The sequence below is a fragment of the Gouania willdenowi genome, chromosome 5 (assembly GCF_900634775.1).
Source record: "Gouania willdenowi chromosome 5, fGouWil2.1, whole genome shotgun sequence".
Classification (NCBI taxonomy): Eukaryota; Metazoa; Chordata; class Actinopteri; order Blenniiformes; family Gobiesocidae; genus Gouania; species Gouania willdenowi.
The window spans coordinates 653,053-670,092 of NC_041048.1; the positions used below are offsets into that span (position 1 = coordinate 653,053).

The window sequence follows — 17,040 nt, forward strand, 5'->3', positions numbered from 1 at the left end:
TAGAATATAAACTACAGAGTGAGGCTTTATTATTCTTCCAACAGTACATCCTGAAATGCACGTGAAAACTGGTCAGAAAGATCAACAGATGTTGAACAACATTACATTATGACATGAATGGAGAAGGTGTGCTGTGATATTTGGGAAATATACAAAATCATGGGACTACTTTGAGGAACTTTGTATTTCTATAATAATAATAATTAGAACCGTATATGATAGATAGATGTGTAGATAAATAGAATGTTTCTTTTATAAATTCACAAGCTGAAACCAAACGTTTCTCACCAGCAACACAGTGCAATAATGATCATTTATATTTTATTTTGTTTTACTTGCTGCAGGATTATGTATTTATTTAAGTCCACTTCCGTTTATTTTTCTTTTTTGTTGTCATTGTTGTGTGTACCATGAAATGTGATGACTCATAGTTCTAAACTCTACATGATGGTAATACAGAGATGTGCCGGAGTGAAATTGGGCGTTTCATATATTTTTGTCCCTGAACTCTGATCCAATCATCTGTCAGTTCTCCGCTGACGTCATGCACGGATCCCGGCTGGTCTCACGTATCAGTGCAACACCTCTTCTGCTCACACTCAAAGACTTCAGTCAGTTTATCATTGTCCATCTTTACAAAGACTTTTCATTGAAATGGGAGGATATTGTCTTGTGTTTTTTTAGAAACTACTCTAAAGAAAATGCTTTTGTTTTAATAAACCTCATGATTATTTTGGCAAAATACTACATCCATAAGTGTAAGTACACCAGTCAAAAACCAACATTTATTCATTTTAATTGTGACATAATAAATTACATAAATCTCATAAAGAAATCCAAAAATAAAAAGGCTCAGAAAACTATTTACATCTGTACAATTTTTAAAATATTTGATTGTATGTGAACCCCCTGGCACTTGTTTATTGTGTTTTGTATGAATGTCTTTAAAAAAAAAAAAAAAAAAAAAAAAAAAGTTGGGGTCTCACGTGCTTTCCGTGCCCGTGACGTCAGAGCAAGTCTGGAGCAAAGTTTGACAGAAACCTACCCAGCATGCACCGCGCGTCCGTCTGGCTCATCTTGTACGAGCTTAAAGTTACAGCTTTATAATGTTGTGTTTGAGTGCCAGAACAGGAGGAATGACGTTAGTTGACGTAAATTAAAGTTTTATAGGATTCCAGCAGACACTCGTGCTCACAAAAAACGAAAACAATTGTAAGTTTGCCTCCAGGCTAAGCCCCGCCCAACAAAATACGTCACAATGTTTACAGTCAAAAAGTGTATTCTCAGATTTATTCTTTTTACATTTTGTATTTTTATTCATATGTAACGGGTTGTTCTTGTTCATTATAAATGAATAAGTTATTAGTTATGGTTCATCTCCATTCATGTAATAAAACGGTTTGACGTCACTGATTGATTTTGATAGTACTACTGTGTAGGTGTGGTGACGTACATGTGAAGCTCCTCCCACTCCTGTTTACAACTTTTCTATCCAATCAGGAATATATTTACTAACTTTCAGAATAAATCACATCTTCTGGAAGAAAATTATTCTAAAATAGGGGGCGGCGCCCCCTGGCGGATAAGATTTATGTTAATATTTTCTGTCCTAATCAACAAAAAATGTTAAACTACAGAATAGAAACAAATGAAAGGTTTCAAAAAATAAAAAAACATGAAAAGATTATTTTAGAACATTTTTTTTTTTAAACCCAGCTTTTTTATTTTTTATTGAGACAGAAGGGAAAATCAGTCAAAGGTCATGGACGGCCATTGTTCATCAAATGTCAACAATAGAAAAAAAAACCTCACATTTCAAAATAAAAGCTTGGCTCTGCATGCAACACCTTCAAAATAAAAAAGCAAGATATGCTGGAATGATTAAGAACCCTAAGAACAACACACACACACACACACACACACACACACACACACAGAGTCAGCATTTAGATCAAATTCAATCACTCAAACGATTAAAAACTCCCACAGGAACAGTTTTTACTCATATTTTCAAATGTTTGTTTGTATTGTTACTCATTAGTTGCTCAGTACGTAACGTGTTGTGTTCAGGAGAAAAAGGTAAAAGGTTAAAATCTAGATTAGATGTGGGTACTCCTTCAAAATGAAAGAAATGACTTTTTCCTCTTCATAAAATCTACAAAAAAACAATGATTAAAAACAAGTTAATTAAAGCTTTAAACTTCAGTTGTTCTGGAATATTTTCACCGTTTATGTAGTTTTTTACATTTATGTTTAAAAATTGTTGTTAATTCAGTTCATATGCATTCAGGGGCAGCTCAGAAACTCCAGTTTTCCTTGCATGCTGCGTTTGTGTGACGTTAAAAATGTAAATTTATGGGGTTCTACTCCTTCAAAATAAAATGTTACTGTAGATGACATGTAATTAGCTGGGCTGATGACATGTCCCGCCCCTTCTCTGCTCGTTACAGGTGTTGGGGTTAAATTGGTGACTGTGTTGTCTGGTGACATTTAACATCCAAAAACATTTGTTTACATTAAACCGTGTGTGTGTGTGTGTAGGAGTGTGTAATGATGTGTATATTTGTTCTGATCCAGAGTGTATGTGTGTGTGTAGTTTTTTGTTATGTAGTATTGTCGTGTGTGATATTCCCTGAGTGTCTGCGTTGTGTAAAACAGTGTGTTGTAGGTAATGGAGTGTGTGTTATAGTGTGCGTTTGTTTGTAGTCGTGCATGTGTTTGTGTATTAGTGCGTTTGTGTTGCAGTGCGTGTGTGTGTGTAAATTAGTGTGTGTGTGTGTGTGTATTAGTGTTTGTGTTGTAGTGTGTGTGTGTATTAGTGTGTATGTTGTAGTGTGTGTGTGTGTGAAGGCCGTAATAAAATCATAGCATCCGTGTGTTGTTGCGTGTGCGTTGGCGCTCAGATCAGTTGGTGTCGCTGACGATGACGACCACCATGTGCTCCTGGTCCAGGTGACCCACGGTCCTCTTGGCGTTCTGCAGGTACTGCTGGGAGAACTCACCGGGGGGGAAGGCGTACAGCATGGCGCCCGGCCCGCCCTCCTTGGCGCCGGGCAGGCTTACCACGCCGGCCGCCTCCTTGTTGCGCAGGTACGTAATGAGGTGTCGGAGCAGACGCACCTGCAGGCCCGACTCGCCGCCCGATGGTGGGCGGTCGTTGGCGCTCTGCAGGGCAAGGAGGATGGCGAAGCCATCGGGGCGGCCGAGCTTGATGCGGCGCGCCACCTCGTCCAGGCGCGTCTGGTCCATGCGTAGCCGCTGGGCGATCTTCAGCTGGCCGGGCCGGTTCTGGCTCTGCTGCTTCAGCGTGTCACGCATCACGGCGCCAAAGAAGGCGAAGCCGCCCTCCAGCAGGTACAGGTCTGTGGGGAAGCTGCTGTTCTTCAGGGCAAAGAAGCCGTGCCACGACTTGGTGAGCGTTGCCTGGGCGAACTCAGAGAGCGAGGTAGGCAAGAGGGAGGGGCGTTTGTCCGTGTGGAGGGCGGGGCTGCTTGCTGGGGCCACCTCGGTGCAGCGGTGGATGCTGACGTCAGACGACCTCTTTCCATACTTGCCGTCGTCTTCGTTGGGGCGCCGCCCATGTGCGTCGCTGTCTGGGGAGTGGTCGGGTGGCTCCGTGGTCGAGTCGGGGGCTCGGACTCTTGCACGGTCCGGGCTGGCGTCGGGCGAGGTCGCTCCTCCTACACCGCGAACCCAAGACCTGCCTCGCTCCTTCTGGTTCTCCCCCACATGTCGGTCAGTGGATAGGCTCCGCCTCCTTGCTCGCCTCTCCTCCCGCTCCTTTAGCCAGCGCTCCCTGCTCCGACTGCGGCTCCTCGCTCCGCGGCGTCCAAATGCCTCCACACCGCCTACCCTTCTTTCTGGACCACGGTTTGGGCTCGCCGGGTACTCTTTCTCCAGGAGGGAATGTTCTCTCTGTGGAACCAGGCTGTGGGTGGGCGGCGAGGAGCGGTCCCGGGCCACCCTGAGCTCCCGCTCCAGGCTGCGGTGGTGGCACAAGGCATCGCCCAGAGAATCGTAGTGTGAGGGTAGGGTGAGTGACGGAGGGAAGGTGGGTGGAAAAGGGCGAGAGGGACTCTCCTCTACTTTAGCAAAGTCCACACGCAGGCGACGGTCCGGACCCCCCAATGGAAAGCCCCTCATCTGTGTGCAGGCGGCCTGGGCGGCATCCAGGCTGTCATACTGGATGTAGGCAAAGCTGTCACCCTTCACATAATCGATGTTCCGGATGCTCCCGAAGCGGTCAAACTCCCTGGCCAGGGCGGCCAGGGAGTTTCCTGGCCCGAGGCCGCCCACCCACAGCCGGGTGGTGGGGTTGGCCTTTCCATAGCCGATCTTGATGGGGTTTCCGCCGATGGGCCGCCCCTGCATGGCCACCTTGGCCCGGTGGGCCATGTCCAGGTTTTGAAATTTTACGAAGGCGTAGGCCCCGCCCTGACCCCGCGCCGGCCGCTTGATAACCACGTCTTCAATGACGCCGTACTTGTCAAAGCCACGCCTCAGCTCGCCTTCCGTCACGTTCCCGTCCAGATTCCCAATAAACAGGTTGCTGGTGGCCCGCTGGTCGTCCTCCGGTTTCAGGTCCTCCACCACGGGGACGGGCGGGAACCCATAGAGACGGCCACGCTCGTCCAGCATACCGTAGTAGTCCAGGAGCCGCTCACGCTCGCGGCTCAGGCCCAGCTTCTCCAGGGCGTAGTGCCGCGCCCTCAGCTCACGGATGCTGCTGGTGGCCGGTCCGGGCGGGGACAGGGAGCGCTGGCGGTACGGGTATGGCGCGTGCAGGGGGAGGTACCCGACGTCGGGTGGGGTGACGCTCCGCCTCCTCACATACATGGGCTCGATCTTCAGCTGGCGTTCCCCCAGAACCAGCCGGGAGGACTTGGCGTGCCGCGCCTCTTTGGCATCCTCCGGGTGTCGGAAGTTAACGTATGCAATGCGTCCAAGCTCTGGTGTGTGCGATAGCTTCACGCTCACGTCTCCAAACTTCTTAAAATCGTGGAACAGTGCGTCCTCCACGTCTTCATCTGACACCTGTGGGACATCAAAGCAGCCACACCTCCTGGTCAACGGTACAGATTGTAACTAGTGAGTAACTAAAGTAGTGACACTTTCCAGGAAGTCAGCTGGGTTTCTGATCATCCAATCAAATAACAGAAAAATGATGAGACGACAGTAAAACTACATCGTTTTCTAGAATGATAAAGATGAGCATCAAGGTTAATAGACACAAACTTTGGTAGCACTTTATAATATATATATAATATAATACAGCCCGTGTCTTACAGGGGAACTCCCGGTGTATAACATATTAAACTTAGTGTGCTGTATTTAATTAATAAAGATAAGTTCATATGTTCTGGGAAGTGACACTAAGTTTGAAGTGTAATACATCGGGAGTTCCCCGTTATACAACGAGCTATATTATAAAGTGCTACCCTAACTTTATAGAATGTTAATATCTGATCACTTGTAAAACATTCAATAAAATGGAAAAAATTTCAGTGTAACACATTTGTGGTTGAATATAGCTTATTTATGTTGATATCATTGGATTTCTTGGCCCTAAAAATAGTAGTTTAGCTGTCAAAATAAAAGCTCGAGGTTATTTAAAAGCTAAGCTATTGACTAAAACCCTTTTTATGGCGTCCATCTATCTATCTATCTATAAAGCAGCAAAGGTGTGCGTGCGTGTGCGTGGAGCGAATATCTCCCTGACACGGTATGAGTTCGACCAGAAACTGTCAACGGCTTCTAAATACCACAAGTGTGTGCATCCATTATTTTGGAGTCATTTTGTGTGGCCAAACGTTAATCCAAGTTCATGACGTCACTGTGTCGCAGTTTGTTTGGGTTTAAAAAAGGTCAATATTAAAAACATTTTTGAACTGCTAAAAGTACACCGACACTAACACACGGCTGATGCCGTGAGTGTGGGTGTGTACGTGACTGCTACGTACTGAGATGTACTCGTGCTGGATTAGCCATGCACAGAGATTACTGAACTGATTTTTAAAAATGTTTAAATCATCACATTAGTCAACCACCGACAAAAAAATCGACCAATGATAAAACAAAATATGATTGTCATGATCATATATATAGAATACAAAAGCTTATTATTGTAAAGTTACATTAGGTTAACTTATTTATTGCAATGTATATCATAATCATGTTTTTTGAAAAATAAAATTATTCATTCCAAAATGCTAAATAAATAGTTTTATTTGTACAAATTTGTCTTTTATCAGATTCTACCTAAACCGACGCATTGGTACAAACTTTATCATTTATCATATTCATGTCTCATGGAATTAAACCAGATAAATCACACACACTCTTTATTTTACACCCACAAATAAACCCTTAATAACACGACAGAGTACAGTATGTACACCTCTATGTACATACAACCTTCAAACATATACTCATTTAAACATAATAGACAACTCTACTTAAGCTCCTCCCACTATATGAATACATACATCAGACAGACACTGTACTAGTAATAGAACTAGTATTAATAACTGTGAGCCCAGGTTGTAATGTAGTATTACTAATATTAATGCATTGTTACTAATATTCATATATTTATAATACCTGTGAGCCCAGGTTGCTGATCAGCAGGGTCTTGTACTCCAGGCGGGCTGTGGACGTCTCGGCTCCGGTGGTGGTCCTTCCGGGGGCCCGGCCCAGCAGGCTGAGCTGGTTCCGATCCCTGCTGCGGCTCCTGCGGGGGAACCCGCGGCTATCCGCCAGCAGCAGCGCCAGCGGCGGAGGGGCCGTTGGTTCTCGGTCCCGGAGCCGTTTGGAGGCGGCCCTCGGAGGGGTGCAGTCCCGGGCGGCCTGCCGTTTCATCTTGCGGGGCTTCAGGGCGGTTGTGGCGGGTTAACGGCTGAGAGCAGCGTGGGTTGGAGGCCGCTTTCCCCCGGCCGAGCAGAGGTCACACAGGCGGGTGGAGGAGCGCAGGATGTCGGTCACAAACATCTCAGCCGCGGACGCTCCGCTCGCACTCCGCCATCTTGGACAAAGACTGAGCGCCTTTCCACCGATGCGGTGACGTCACGACGCAGGACGTAAACCTCCGCTCCAACGACCAATCAGGATGAAGGTAAAAACAGTCAAAATCTGTACCGCGTTTTCTTAGAAAAGCCTTTGAGTCATTTACTAATATTAATGATTTTATTTCCACAGTTCAATAATCAACCATGAAACAGTTTAAATACTTTTCTATTTAATTTATTACTGATAATTAATGTGGTTTTACTTTTGTTATTCAGTGATGTGTTGATGTAGTTCATTTGTTTAAAGGAACTACAATAAAGATGGACAACGACACCTTTAAATGGTTTTATTCTGTTTATTAGAAAACCTTTGTAGAGAATACAAACCTGGGAGAATAAAGAGTTTTATTAAATAAAACAAGAACCACGACAGAAAGTTCTGGGTTGGAGTCCCAGAGAGAACGCCGTGGACCAGCGTGGAACACGTTAGCGTAGATCCTTTAGAACGAGTCCTGCTGCCCACGGCCCAAAGGATCCTGGTCGTTACACTGTGTCCGTCAAAGGATCCTCACTGTGTCACACACACAGTACACACTGTGTGTGGTGGGAGTGGCTGAGGTCACAGATCAGTCCTAGTGGCGGCGGCCGGAGCAAACTTAGGCATGAGCTCAGAGATCTTCCTGATGAAGTCAGACTTCTCAGCGCAGCCTTTACACGATTCACCCCAATCCTCCAAGATCTTCCTCAGATCCTTCACCTTCAGCTTCTTCAGGTCCACAGAGGACAGGTCCAGCTGCTGGTCTACACACACACACACAGTAAAGGGACTAACCAATCTACTTCATTACTTCTGAGTTATAGAAGTTAGTGAGTTTCTAATGATTAGAGAGCTTCATCACATTTATTACAATCTGTTTATTAATGAGCTGGGAATAGTTGGATCAAGAAAACTCTGCATTTCACACGCTTTAACATTTATTATGGATGCACCGAAATGAAAATTTGTGACTGAAGCTGAATAAAATACAAACGCTTGGCCGAAAACTGATGTTACGTTTTTCACTATTTTATTTTATTTATTTTTTTAATAGTGCATAAATAGGCTAGAATACATTGTTAGACATGTTTTTTAACGAAAGTAAATGTTTATTAAATATTCTAACATTTTTTAAATATTCCAGTAGTTTTTGCTTTTCATAAAAAGCACAACAAAGTTGATCATTTATATTAGTTCTTCAAATAAAACTAAACATGCATTTAATAAATAACTAAAGTGTATTAAAGGTGAGGTATGATAATAAATAACATTCTAATGGTTTATCTACAGTGATAAACATCATTTAGTCTCATTCAGAGGAACAAAGTGTAAAAAGTTATGTTTCCTCTCTTGTTACATATTTTATAAAAAGTCAGCTTTAAACAGGACAGTTGGATTTTACCCACGTTGTCAGGTGACGTCACCTAACACGCCTCCTAGAATGTTAGCTCCTCCCTCTCCAACTATCTAACAGCTAAAACAAACACTGCTGTTTAATATAGAATATATATTATACTTTATTACCATATATGTAAATACAAACTGCACTACTTTTTCTGCTGCTGATCGTATTGAGTCACTGCTTGGAGCCACGGACCCATTGTTTACACACATCAGCTGTTAGCACTCCATGCTAATGCTACACCAGTCTATGTAGAGAGACCTGGTGTAGTGTAAGGAGGAAACAATGGAGATGTTTACGTATTAATGGCTCACAGCGATAACAACGGACTCTGTTGTAGAATTGGACGGTTTCCAACTTTTACGTGGTGACGATGAGCGTTAAGGAGAGAATCTGGATGTGTTTGTGTGTGGAAAGGAGGAGGAGCTGCTGATTCTGCAGCAATGCACACACTTTTCTGACTCTAAATCACTGCGTGTTGTTTGATTGCGTCACATGCTACTATTTGGCCTTGATTTTAACTCACTAAACTAAAGGTCGAATGTTGCTTTTTTTTTTTTACAATATTCGGCCGAATATATCCGGTGGCTGAATAATCAGTGCATCCCTAAAATTTGAGTAAGGGTGCTGGAAATAAATACGTCGATTCACGCCCAAAACGTGATTCTTATTAAGATTCTGAATCTATTTAAAATGTTGGGGGGGCTTCATCTTCACCGATGGCAAATGTTTGGTGCACTTTAGATTCTACATTTTCAGTTTCCAGTAATAAGGAGCTAAACATGACAGGTGTAGTTCTTCAAATGTCTGAACCCAGGTTTTAACGTTTTGCGCTCCGTCACCTGGAGCTAAAAGAAGGTGAACGTCTGCTGCACAGACTGAACGATATCCAACACCCGTTTCATTTCAAAGATCTGCTCCTGTAGCGTTTACAATCAAGCCTTTATATTCATGGTACAATAACTGAGCCAAAGTCACTACTCTGATTACTTTTGTAGTCTCAAAATTGTGGTGTACTTATTTAAATCTGCTGGCAAACACTGTGGGTACTTAAATGTCATATTTAATTTAAAATGTTCTTATTTTATTTTTGAACAGAAATTGAACAGTTTAACATTGTTTTATGATGTTACTGGATCATTGAGCTTTGTAGCCACTGAAACTTGAAAACAACTATTAAATGAAAAGGAAATGTTACATAAATAAGAGTTCCCTCTTTGTCCAAAGTGTTTCTTATTTTAGAATCACTGCACTGAACCATGGAAGGCAGCTTTTTATTGAACATAATCACTTTTTATTAGCATTACTAAGAGTATTGATTGTGAATTGGTTTGAGTTGTTGGAAGATTGACATCCCCATTTATAATGTTAGTATTTTAACAGTTTCATCTGTAATCAGTCAGTAATTGGATGTAGTGCTACACTGATTTAACGCTAACTCGCTGCTCGCCTAATGCTAGCTGCATTGCGACTCACCGTATCTGAGCTCACAGATCTGAGAGTCTTTCCTCTTCAGCTTCTCACAGATCTTTTCCACAGGAACGTGGAAACTCAGAGGTTTGGAAACCTCGTTGATCATCTTAGTGGCAGCGTCGCTAGTCGCTCCGATGTAGTAACACTGAAGCACAACAGTTACACCATTACACACAAACGCTGGATGACAAACATTGACTTGGACGTATTTTTATCTTATTTCCAATTTAAAAACATCTGTTATGAACATGTTTGTGATAAACTACAGTGTGTAATGTTTTAACTACACACAGCCTTATTTGTGTCTTTTTATTCTCATAAATACACAGGAAATGAGGCCGTAGTAGTAGGGCTGGGCGATAGGCACAGAAACTGGTATCAATATTTTTTTCTCAAAATGTCTGACCAGAAAAACTATTCTGGGTTAAATTTGCTGATGAAAAATGCCACACATACATATTTACTAACAAACAGCTTCACAATATGAGCCACTTTAGTCTTTTTCTCCGTTATACGACAGCACGTGTGAGTGAGTTGTGTAGTGTGGATTTTTAGGGGAGGGTCTGGTTTAAAAAAAAATAAATAAAATCAATCAAACTGAGCTTTTCATGCTGTTTCTGAGAAGTAATGAAAGCAGCAAAAATATTGCAAGGTATCTATATCGCAAAAAATAAATATATATATCGAATCACAATATATTGCCCAGCCTTACGTAGTAGCCCTATGTTGAAATACTAGCATCACGTGTAAAAACTAAAAAAGTGACAGTAGACATTATTTTGATAGGAAAGTGTGGTTTTTCAGATTAAAGCTCCTGGTACTCACAAAGCGGTTTTCTTTGCCTCTGGTGTCTCTGCAGCTCTTCAGGATTTCTCTCTCTATGTCAACGTTGTTAAAGTTCACCTTATTGTCCTTCAGAGTCTGGTAGAACTTACTGAGGAAGGTCACACACACTGACACACACACACACACTGAAAATCTACAAAACTACATAATGACATAAAAAATAAGCTTTTTAACAGTTGTAAAAGTTCTGTTCCTAAAGTCATGCTTGTGTCACCCAGGGGTGTCAAACTCTGTTTAGTTCAGGGGCCAAAATAAGGACCAGTAGCATTTACACTGAATGTAGATATTTACAGTATGAGCTTTTAATTTATTAACATTTTATTGGGTTTTTTTTTTATGTGTTGTAACAGTATTCCAAGCTGCTACAATAAAAAACTATCAAAGACAATAAAAACTATCGATCAAGTAAAACAGACTTTAATGTTAATGTGTTTCCACTTCTACATGATATGTAAAATATGTAAAGCTATGACAATATCCAAGTAGTGACAGATATCAGTCACTGCAGGAAATTAACTTTAATTTTCCAACCAATGTGTGTAATTTGGAGCATTTTTTTAAGAAATTGGAGGATTTTTTTCATTTCAGTTTTTTTCTTTTGTTCTTTCATTAAATTGTGATTAAAATGACTCCATCATGTGATATGAGCTGTGAAAACTGTAAGTGCTATAAGTATTGTTTTATTAAATGTGTGATTTTGGAGAGGCTGACTCATCTACGACTATTAATTTGTATTTACACAATAATTAATTATTGTTTTCTCTTTACCTTCACCTACAGGCCACATTGGAGGTTATAAAGGGCCACATTTGGCCCTCGGGCCTTGAGTTTGACACCTGTGGTGTGACCGATGATGGTCATCAGGAATTAAACGTCAAAGACCAACTGGTGTCTTGAGTAGTGACTAGTTAGTAACTCACGGTGATGCTGCTGGTGTCAGCTGGTTGTGCTCAGAGTTTAGTCATCAGTTAACACTGACACCAGTTTGAGCACAACAGCAGTGACGTCATTCAGTCAGCACCAAAGGGTTAATACTTGGTTTTCTGATGTTGGACAGGTGTTACACTTCAGCTGGTTTCCCGGTTACTTGGTGACATTTCTGAAAACTCATTGATTTCTGTTTTAAAGATGGTCCTGCCGCTTAAAAAACACTGAACACGTCTTTTTTTTAAAACATCTTTGTGGAGTTCAGTGTGTGAACGTGTTTGTTACAAGCTAATGGTCGTCAATACAAGCGACAGTGTCTAAAAACACCGGTTTATGTTAATAATTAGTCATTTAAACCGTACTATACAATACAAGTGACTAAGGAAAAGAAATGCATTTAAAATAAGCAGCATTTGCTGAGGAAACGTGGGGTCAGTCACCAGGTAACGGGGTTACCAGTTCACCCCAAACAGCGGAGCGGCTCGCAGGTAGCGCCGGTCTTACCTTCACACTCGCCGGCCTTCAGACCCGCGCAGGGCCCGGGGACCAGACCGAGCACCAGCACCACCGACAGGCCGCTCACACTCCACATGTCTGCCACTGTCAGTGCTCTCAGAGCCGCAGAGTCCAGCCGGTAACCGCTGTTAGCTCATTCACGGCTACAGCAGACTGACGCGCCTTTACCGGCGGACCGGTACACGTCATCACACACATGCTTTCCTATTGGACGAAAGCATTAAGGCAAGGCGTGCTCCTCCACGATCAGTCTTCTGATTGGTCAGAAGAGAAGGTACAGCGTCCAGTTGGCGCTGCGTCATTGGTCGGAATCCACACATTGCCCCAGTGACGTCATTGACTGACAGGCAAAAAATAAATGAGTAAAAACCACAAATATATACATATATATAAATAAATATATATATAAATAAAGGTAAACACAAGTTAAAAAAAATTATTAATTTTGTTCTTGTTTAAGAACAACTAAATTAATTTCATAAAACCACATGGATTCAAATTTTCACAACACTTTAAAAAACTAAACATTTGTATAAAAAACCAAGTTGTACATTACAGTTGTGATTTAACGGTTAATGAAGCAGGTTTGTAATCAGAGGGTTGTTGGTTCTAATCCCACCAGGTCCATCACTGTGGGCTGTTAACTGATGGAGGTGGATAAAAGCACCTGATCAATGAAACTGTAGAATTGTGAATTTAGCAAGAAAAGGCAAAATAAATCTCCTTCAAAACAAAATAATTGAAAATGTGAGGAGCAATCACTATAGTTTCGTGGTTTGTACAGATAAAAATAATATTAACATTGTTTTTTTTTCCTCCACAGAACAAAGTTCTGCTTTTCCTTCTCAGATTAATGAACAACAAACACAAAACCTTCAAAATCTGTCATTGGTTTGATAAAAGTACATTAAAGTTTGAACTAAAATTTAGTTTAGTTCAAAAGCTTTAGTTACTAAAGCTTTTATTTTGAAGGCCAAGAACTGCAGCAGGTGAACTCCAACAGAAAGCCCAAATGTCACTGAATCACAGATATTTTTATGATGGAATGTGATGGATTTATTCTGATCAAAGTAAAACTTTAAACTCTTGTTCCTGAAAAGAGACAAACACACCGTATCTTCATCTTTATTCAGTCAAAGCCAGAGCACAAAAGCATGAGCACACATTAGTCCTTCACAGGCCTTAGCCACCACCCCCCGTGTGTGTGTGTGTGTTAGGTGTACATCATCTCGGCCATGTGGGACATCTTCTTGGGAATATAGAGGTAATACTCCATGTACCCTGACAGGTCCTCTATGGTCACGTCGTCTACGAACCCTCGGGCCTGTTCTGAGCAGGAACGAGCGGCGCCGCCAGCCGCAGACACGCCGCCGCTCAGTGTTCTGGAAGCTTCTCGACTGCGTTCGCACTCTGACACCACGCGGCGCAGCCCGGTGAAGGAGTACACCTCCACACTGCTCAGGTCGGGACGGGCCTCCGCCACATGGGAGGAGTCTGACAGCGTTGCAAAGTCACTGAGGTCGGAGGAGTCTTTATCTTTGCCAATGCAGGAGCCGAACAGAGGATTAGCATTACCCACGGCATCCAAGGACGACGGCGTCTCCGTCACTAAAGACAACACCTCTTTTCCCTCCACGGGCAGAGCGATGTCTGCCGGCTTCAGACGACCACCAGAGGGCGACAACGCAGAGCTGGAGCTGCAGTAGGTGAACCTGGGCGGGTGCAGGATGGGAGACTTGGACCTACGGCGCCGCTGACTCCTGCACACGCCTCGGGATGACTTCCTTGTACAGCTGCAGACAATAAGTCACAAGATGACATCACATCATCAGTGTTTACATGAAGCAGCACTACATCATCATGCTAATTAATGCTAACTAATGCTAACATGCTAATTAATGCTAACACCCCCTTCTGTAACCTGACTCAAACACGTAATTTTACTCTTTTTGCACTTTCTGCACATAATGAAACTATACAGTTGACATTTTATATACATAGATTTATATTTATATTGTTTTTAATCGATGTGGCTTGTATAATATATATTGTTTGTATATCTGGAGCTGCAACAAAAATAATGGTATTATTGAAGTATTTCTGATTCTGATTGAATGCTAACATTCTACTCAATGCTACCATAATAACTAATGCTAACATACTAATTAATGCTAACATGCTAATGCTAAGTGTTGGACTGTTGAATTAACTTTATTCAAACACTAACCCGTGCCACGTGTCTTTAGTGCAGCTGAGTTTGGGTTTTGTTCCGTTGTTCTCCAAACACACACGAGACGTTCCTCTGGAGCCTTCACACACACTCACAGCTCTGTAACGCACACGCACACGCACGCGCACACACACACACACACACACGGTCAATAAGAAGAAAAACCATCAGAACCAAGAATCATAGGGGTCATGTGATCAATAAACATCCATCATGTTAGAGCTGGGTACCTCTCAGCGTCCACCCTGAGCTTCTTAAACGCCGTCTGCAGCGTCTCCTCCTCACTGTCCTTTCCTCCTGCCTCCATGTTGGGAGGAGGACGCTGTGACCAGCCCCCCAGCTAAGAGACAGAAACAGACATGTGGGTTCACTGAGAAATACTGCTCCAGGACTAATCAGTGAGTAGCACACCATAACTGTATATAATATAATACACTGTATTGTCTTCATAGAGAAGGTATTTATGGCTCCAGGAGGACTTTAATCCAGGTGAGATGAGGTTCAATGGTTCCTTGTAGAGTAAAGGTTACAGACCCCTGACCAGGGGAAGAGGGTTAGGAGACCCCACTATCAGAATAAATGAAACCTGTTGTTATGATTTAATGTTATTTAAAAACAAATTGTTACGTCTTTTAAAATGATATAAAATAAATGACTGTTATTTTAGCCACTGCTTGAAAAATTCATATTGACACTAAAACATTAAAACATTTTGCAAATATCATTCAACTATTCATCAGCATGCATGACTTGAAAAAAATAAAAAGAATGTGACCAAATGAAAAAGTTAGTGTACAGCGCTGACACTACTTTAAAACAAACAACAGGTGTACAGTTTACAGTGCAAAATTAAGCTTTAAATAAGAATTCTAATTGTAAAAATGTACACAAGAAATTAAAACCTATCAAAGTCGTACTAAATGAATCCACTATTACAGAGTGCAGAGTCTGCATTAGAAATGTAAATATTTATGATGATCAGGTTTACTTAATCATGGCAACCAACATCGTGATCACGATTATAATCAATCAATCAATCTTTATTTGTATAGCGCCAAATCATAACCAATGGTATCTCAAGGCACTTTACAGTAGAGCAGTCTTAAGGACGGACTCTTCATTTTATGGATACACACATATGCATATATACGTATATACACATACATATGTATCCCACACCCAACATGAATTCATCATGGCGGCAAGGAAAACCTTCTGTTAAGCAGCAGGAACCTTGTGTGGATCCCATTCCTATGATGAACAGCCATCCACGTTATAATTTGACTAATCGTACACCCCTACCTCAGAGGTCAAAATAAACCATCTGGATCTTTCCTGGTTCCCAGTGCAATCAAACAGCATTTAAACACACTTTCAGATGAAGCTTCAGTCACAGGATAACACGATCACTAGATGATCCTTAACACATGTCAAACTCATCTATAATTCCAGTCACATGTTTTCTGTGATAAAGTGTGTAAAATTGTCTGAAAACGTGCATGTTTCTGTGATGTTTGGGTCTGATTTTAAATAAAGCTCACATTGTTTTTACCTTTCAGACTATGAATTCTGTTTTTTGATGTCTGTTTTCCATGATCACAATAAAACAAAGGCCCGAGAAATGCAATACTTTTTATAAAATAATATTTAACATAATAACTTTCATGATGAAGTGTGTGGTTTGCTTTTTTTAACCTACATATTACATTTATTTAAACACATCCATCATATAATAATGTTATCTTAATAGGCTTCAGTAAATAATGGCAGTTGTTGATCATATTTAGTTCTTTTTGGGAAAGAGTGAAACAAAGCTGAAAAGCTGTGATTTACGTTGATGTCAAAGGTCAAAGGTAAGCTAGCTGCTAAGCTAACTGTCTCTAAAGCTTTGTTGACATCGTTAACTTGTCATAAATTAATGAAATAAGAGCTCACGGTTCCGCTGAGAAGAGGAAGCGCCTCCGGGAACACAACGGTGGTCCTCCGCACTGTGGCCGATCCAGAGAGCCGAACAGCGGACAGCTACGTTAGCTTAGCGAGGCTAGCAGCAGGTTCAAAGGGGACAAACACCAAGCTAAATGCTAAGCTAAATATGCTAACATTAGCTCCGATGTCAACAAACTACGGTTGGTGTCGCCGCTGACACGCACGTGGAGGCTCGTGTTCGTTGTAAACGAGCAGCCGTGTGTACGTGCGTGTAGTTTAAAGCTCCAACTACCGACGTCGCTCCGCTTGTTTACAGTCGAAGCTCCGCAGTGACTCTGCAACGACGCAGCGCTGCTGACGTCATTGGCCCCGGGTGACGTCAGGGGCTCGACTTGTTTGTGTACGGCGGGAAAATAAATTAAAAACGGTAAAAACTTGACGAAAACACCGCGGTTAACGGTTTATTATCGGTTAATGACGGTAACTGTACGATAAGATACGAGTTTAAGGAAGATTTATGAAAAAAAAACAATTACATAACAACCACACACACATACATACGATATAACACACGTTTTTAAAGGACACACACACACACACACTTCATTGTCGTCACAAAGCAGTATTCAAATCAGAACTGACCAAAATATCGCCTGAAAATGGAGCAAATAAATGTGTG

At 42.0% G+C, this 17,040-nt stretch overlaps 3 protein-coding genes across 6 annotated transcripts; all 3 read right to left on the reverse strand.

The window, feature by feature from the left end:
* Positions 1-967: 967 nt before the first annotated feature.
* Positions 968-7,034, reverse strand: rbm15b (RNA binding motif protein 15B). The gene is made up of 2 exons (XM_028446412.1): positions 6,601-7,034; positions 968-5,034 (listed from the first exon to the last, which is right to left on the reverse strand). The coding sequence occupies exons 1-2, from the start codon at positions 6,856-6,858 to the stop codon at positions 2,905-2,907; spliced, it is 2,388 nt and encodes a 795-aa protein (XP_028302213.1). The 5' UTR covers positions 6,859-7,034; the 3' UTR covers positions 968-2,904.
* On the reverse strand, positions 2,522-16,753 carry oser1 (oxidative stress responsive serine-rich 1). Of its 4 annotated transcripts, none has more exons than XM_028446415.1 (5): positions 16,371-16,753; positions 14,666-14,775; positions 14,433-14,534; positions 13,404-13,998; positions 2,522-2,539 (listed from the first exon to the last, which is right to left on the reverse strand). In XM_028446415.1, the coding sequence occupies exons 2-4, from the start codon at positions 14,740-14,742 to the stop codon at positions 13,419-13,421; spliced, it is 759 nt and encodes a 252-aa protein (XP_028302216.1). In that variant the 5' UTR covers positions 14,743-14,775; positions 16,371-16,753; the 3' UTR covers positions 2,522-2,539; positions 13,404-13,418. The 4 variants fall into 4 exon arrangements, with proteins under 4 accessions (XP_028302216.1, XP_028302215.1, XP_028302214.1 ...); XM_028446414.1 differs by lacking the exon at positions 2,522-2,539 and adding an exon at positions 2,767-2,784 and having other exon boundaries at positions 16,371-16,752; XM_028446413.1 differs by lacking the exon at positions 2,522-2,539 and having other exon boundaries at positions 13,317-13,998; positions 16,371-16,752.
* On the reverse strand, positions 7,396-12,385 carry manf (mesencephalic astrocyte-derived neurotrophic factor). The gene is made up of 4 exons (XM_028446418.1): positions 12,194-12,385; positions 10,742-10,869; positions 9,920-10,061; positions 7,396-7,805 (listed from the first exon to the last, which is right to left on the reverse strand). Exons 1-4 carry the CDS (start codon positions 12,279-12,281, stop codon positions 7,624-7,626), a joined length of 540 nt encoding a protein of 179 aa, XP_028302219.1. The 5' UTR covers positions 12,282-12,385; the 3' UTR covers positions 7,396-7,623.
* Positions 16,754-17,040: the final 287 nt, after the last annotated feature.

Excerpts from the sequence above, each read along its gene's own strand:
- rbm15b (XM_028446412.1), bottom strand. The coding sequence starts at position 6,858 with ATGAAACGGCAGGCCGCCCGGGACTGCACCCCTCCGAGGGCCGCCTCC. Across the intron at positions 5,035-6,600 it reads TCAGCAACCTGGGCTCACAG|GTGTCAGATGAAGACGTGGA; the intron begins GTATTATAAATA and ends GATGTCCCACAG.
- manf (XM_028446418.1), bottom strand. The coding sequence starts at position 12,281 with ATGTGGAGTGTGAGCGGCCTGTCGGTGGTGCTGGTGCTCGGTCTGGTC. Across the intron at positions 10,062-10,741 it reads GAGGCAAAGAAAACCGCTTT|TGTTACTACATCGGAGCGAC; the intron begins GTGAGTACCAGG and ends GTTGTGCTTCAG. Across the intron at positions 7,806-9,919 it reads GATCTGTGAGCTCAGATACG|ACCAGCAGCTGGACCTGTCC; the intron begins GTGAGTCGCAAT and ends GTGTGTGTGTAG.
- oser1 (XM_028446415.1), bottom strand. The coding sequence starts at position 14,742 with ATGGAGGCAGGAGGAAAGGACAGTGAGGAGGAGACGCTGCAGACGGCG. Across the intron at positions 14,535-14,665 it reads CTCAGGGTGGACGCTGAGAG|AGCTGTGAGTGTGTGTGAAG; the intron begins GTACCCAGCTCT and ends TGTGCGTTACAG. Across the intron at positions 13,999-14,432 it reads ACTAAAGACACGTGGCACGG|CTGTACAAGGAAGTCATCCC; the intron begins GTTAGTGTTTGA and ends TATTGTCTGCAG.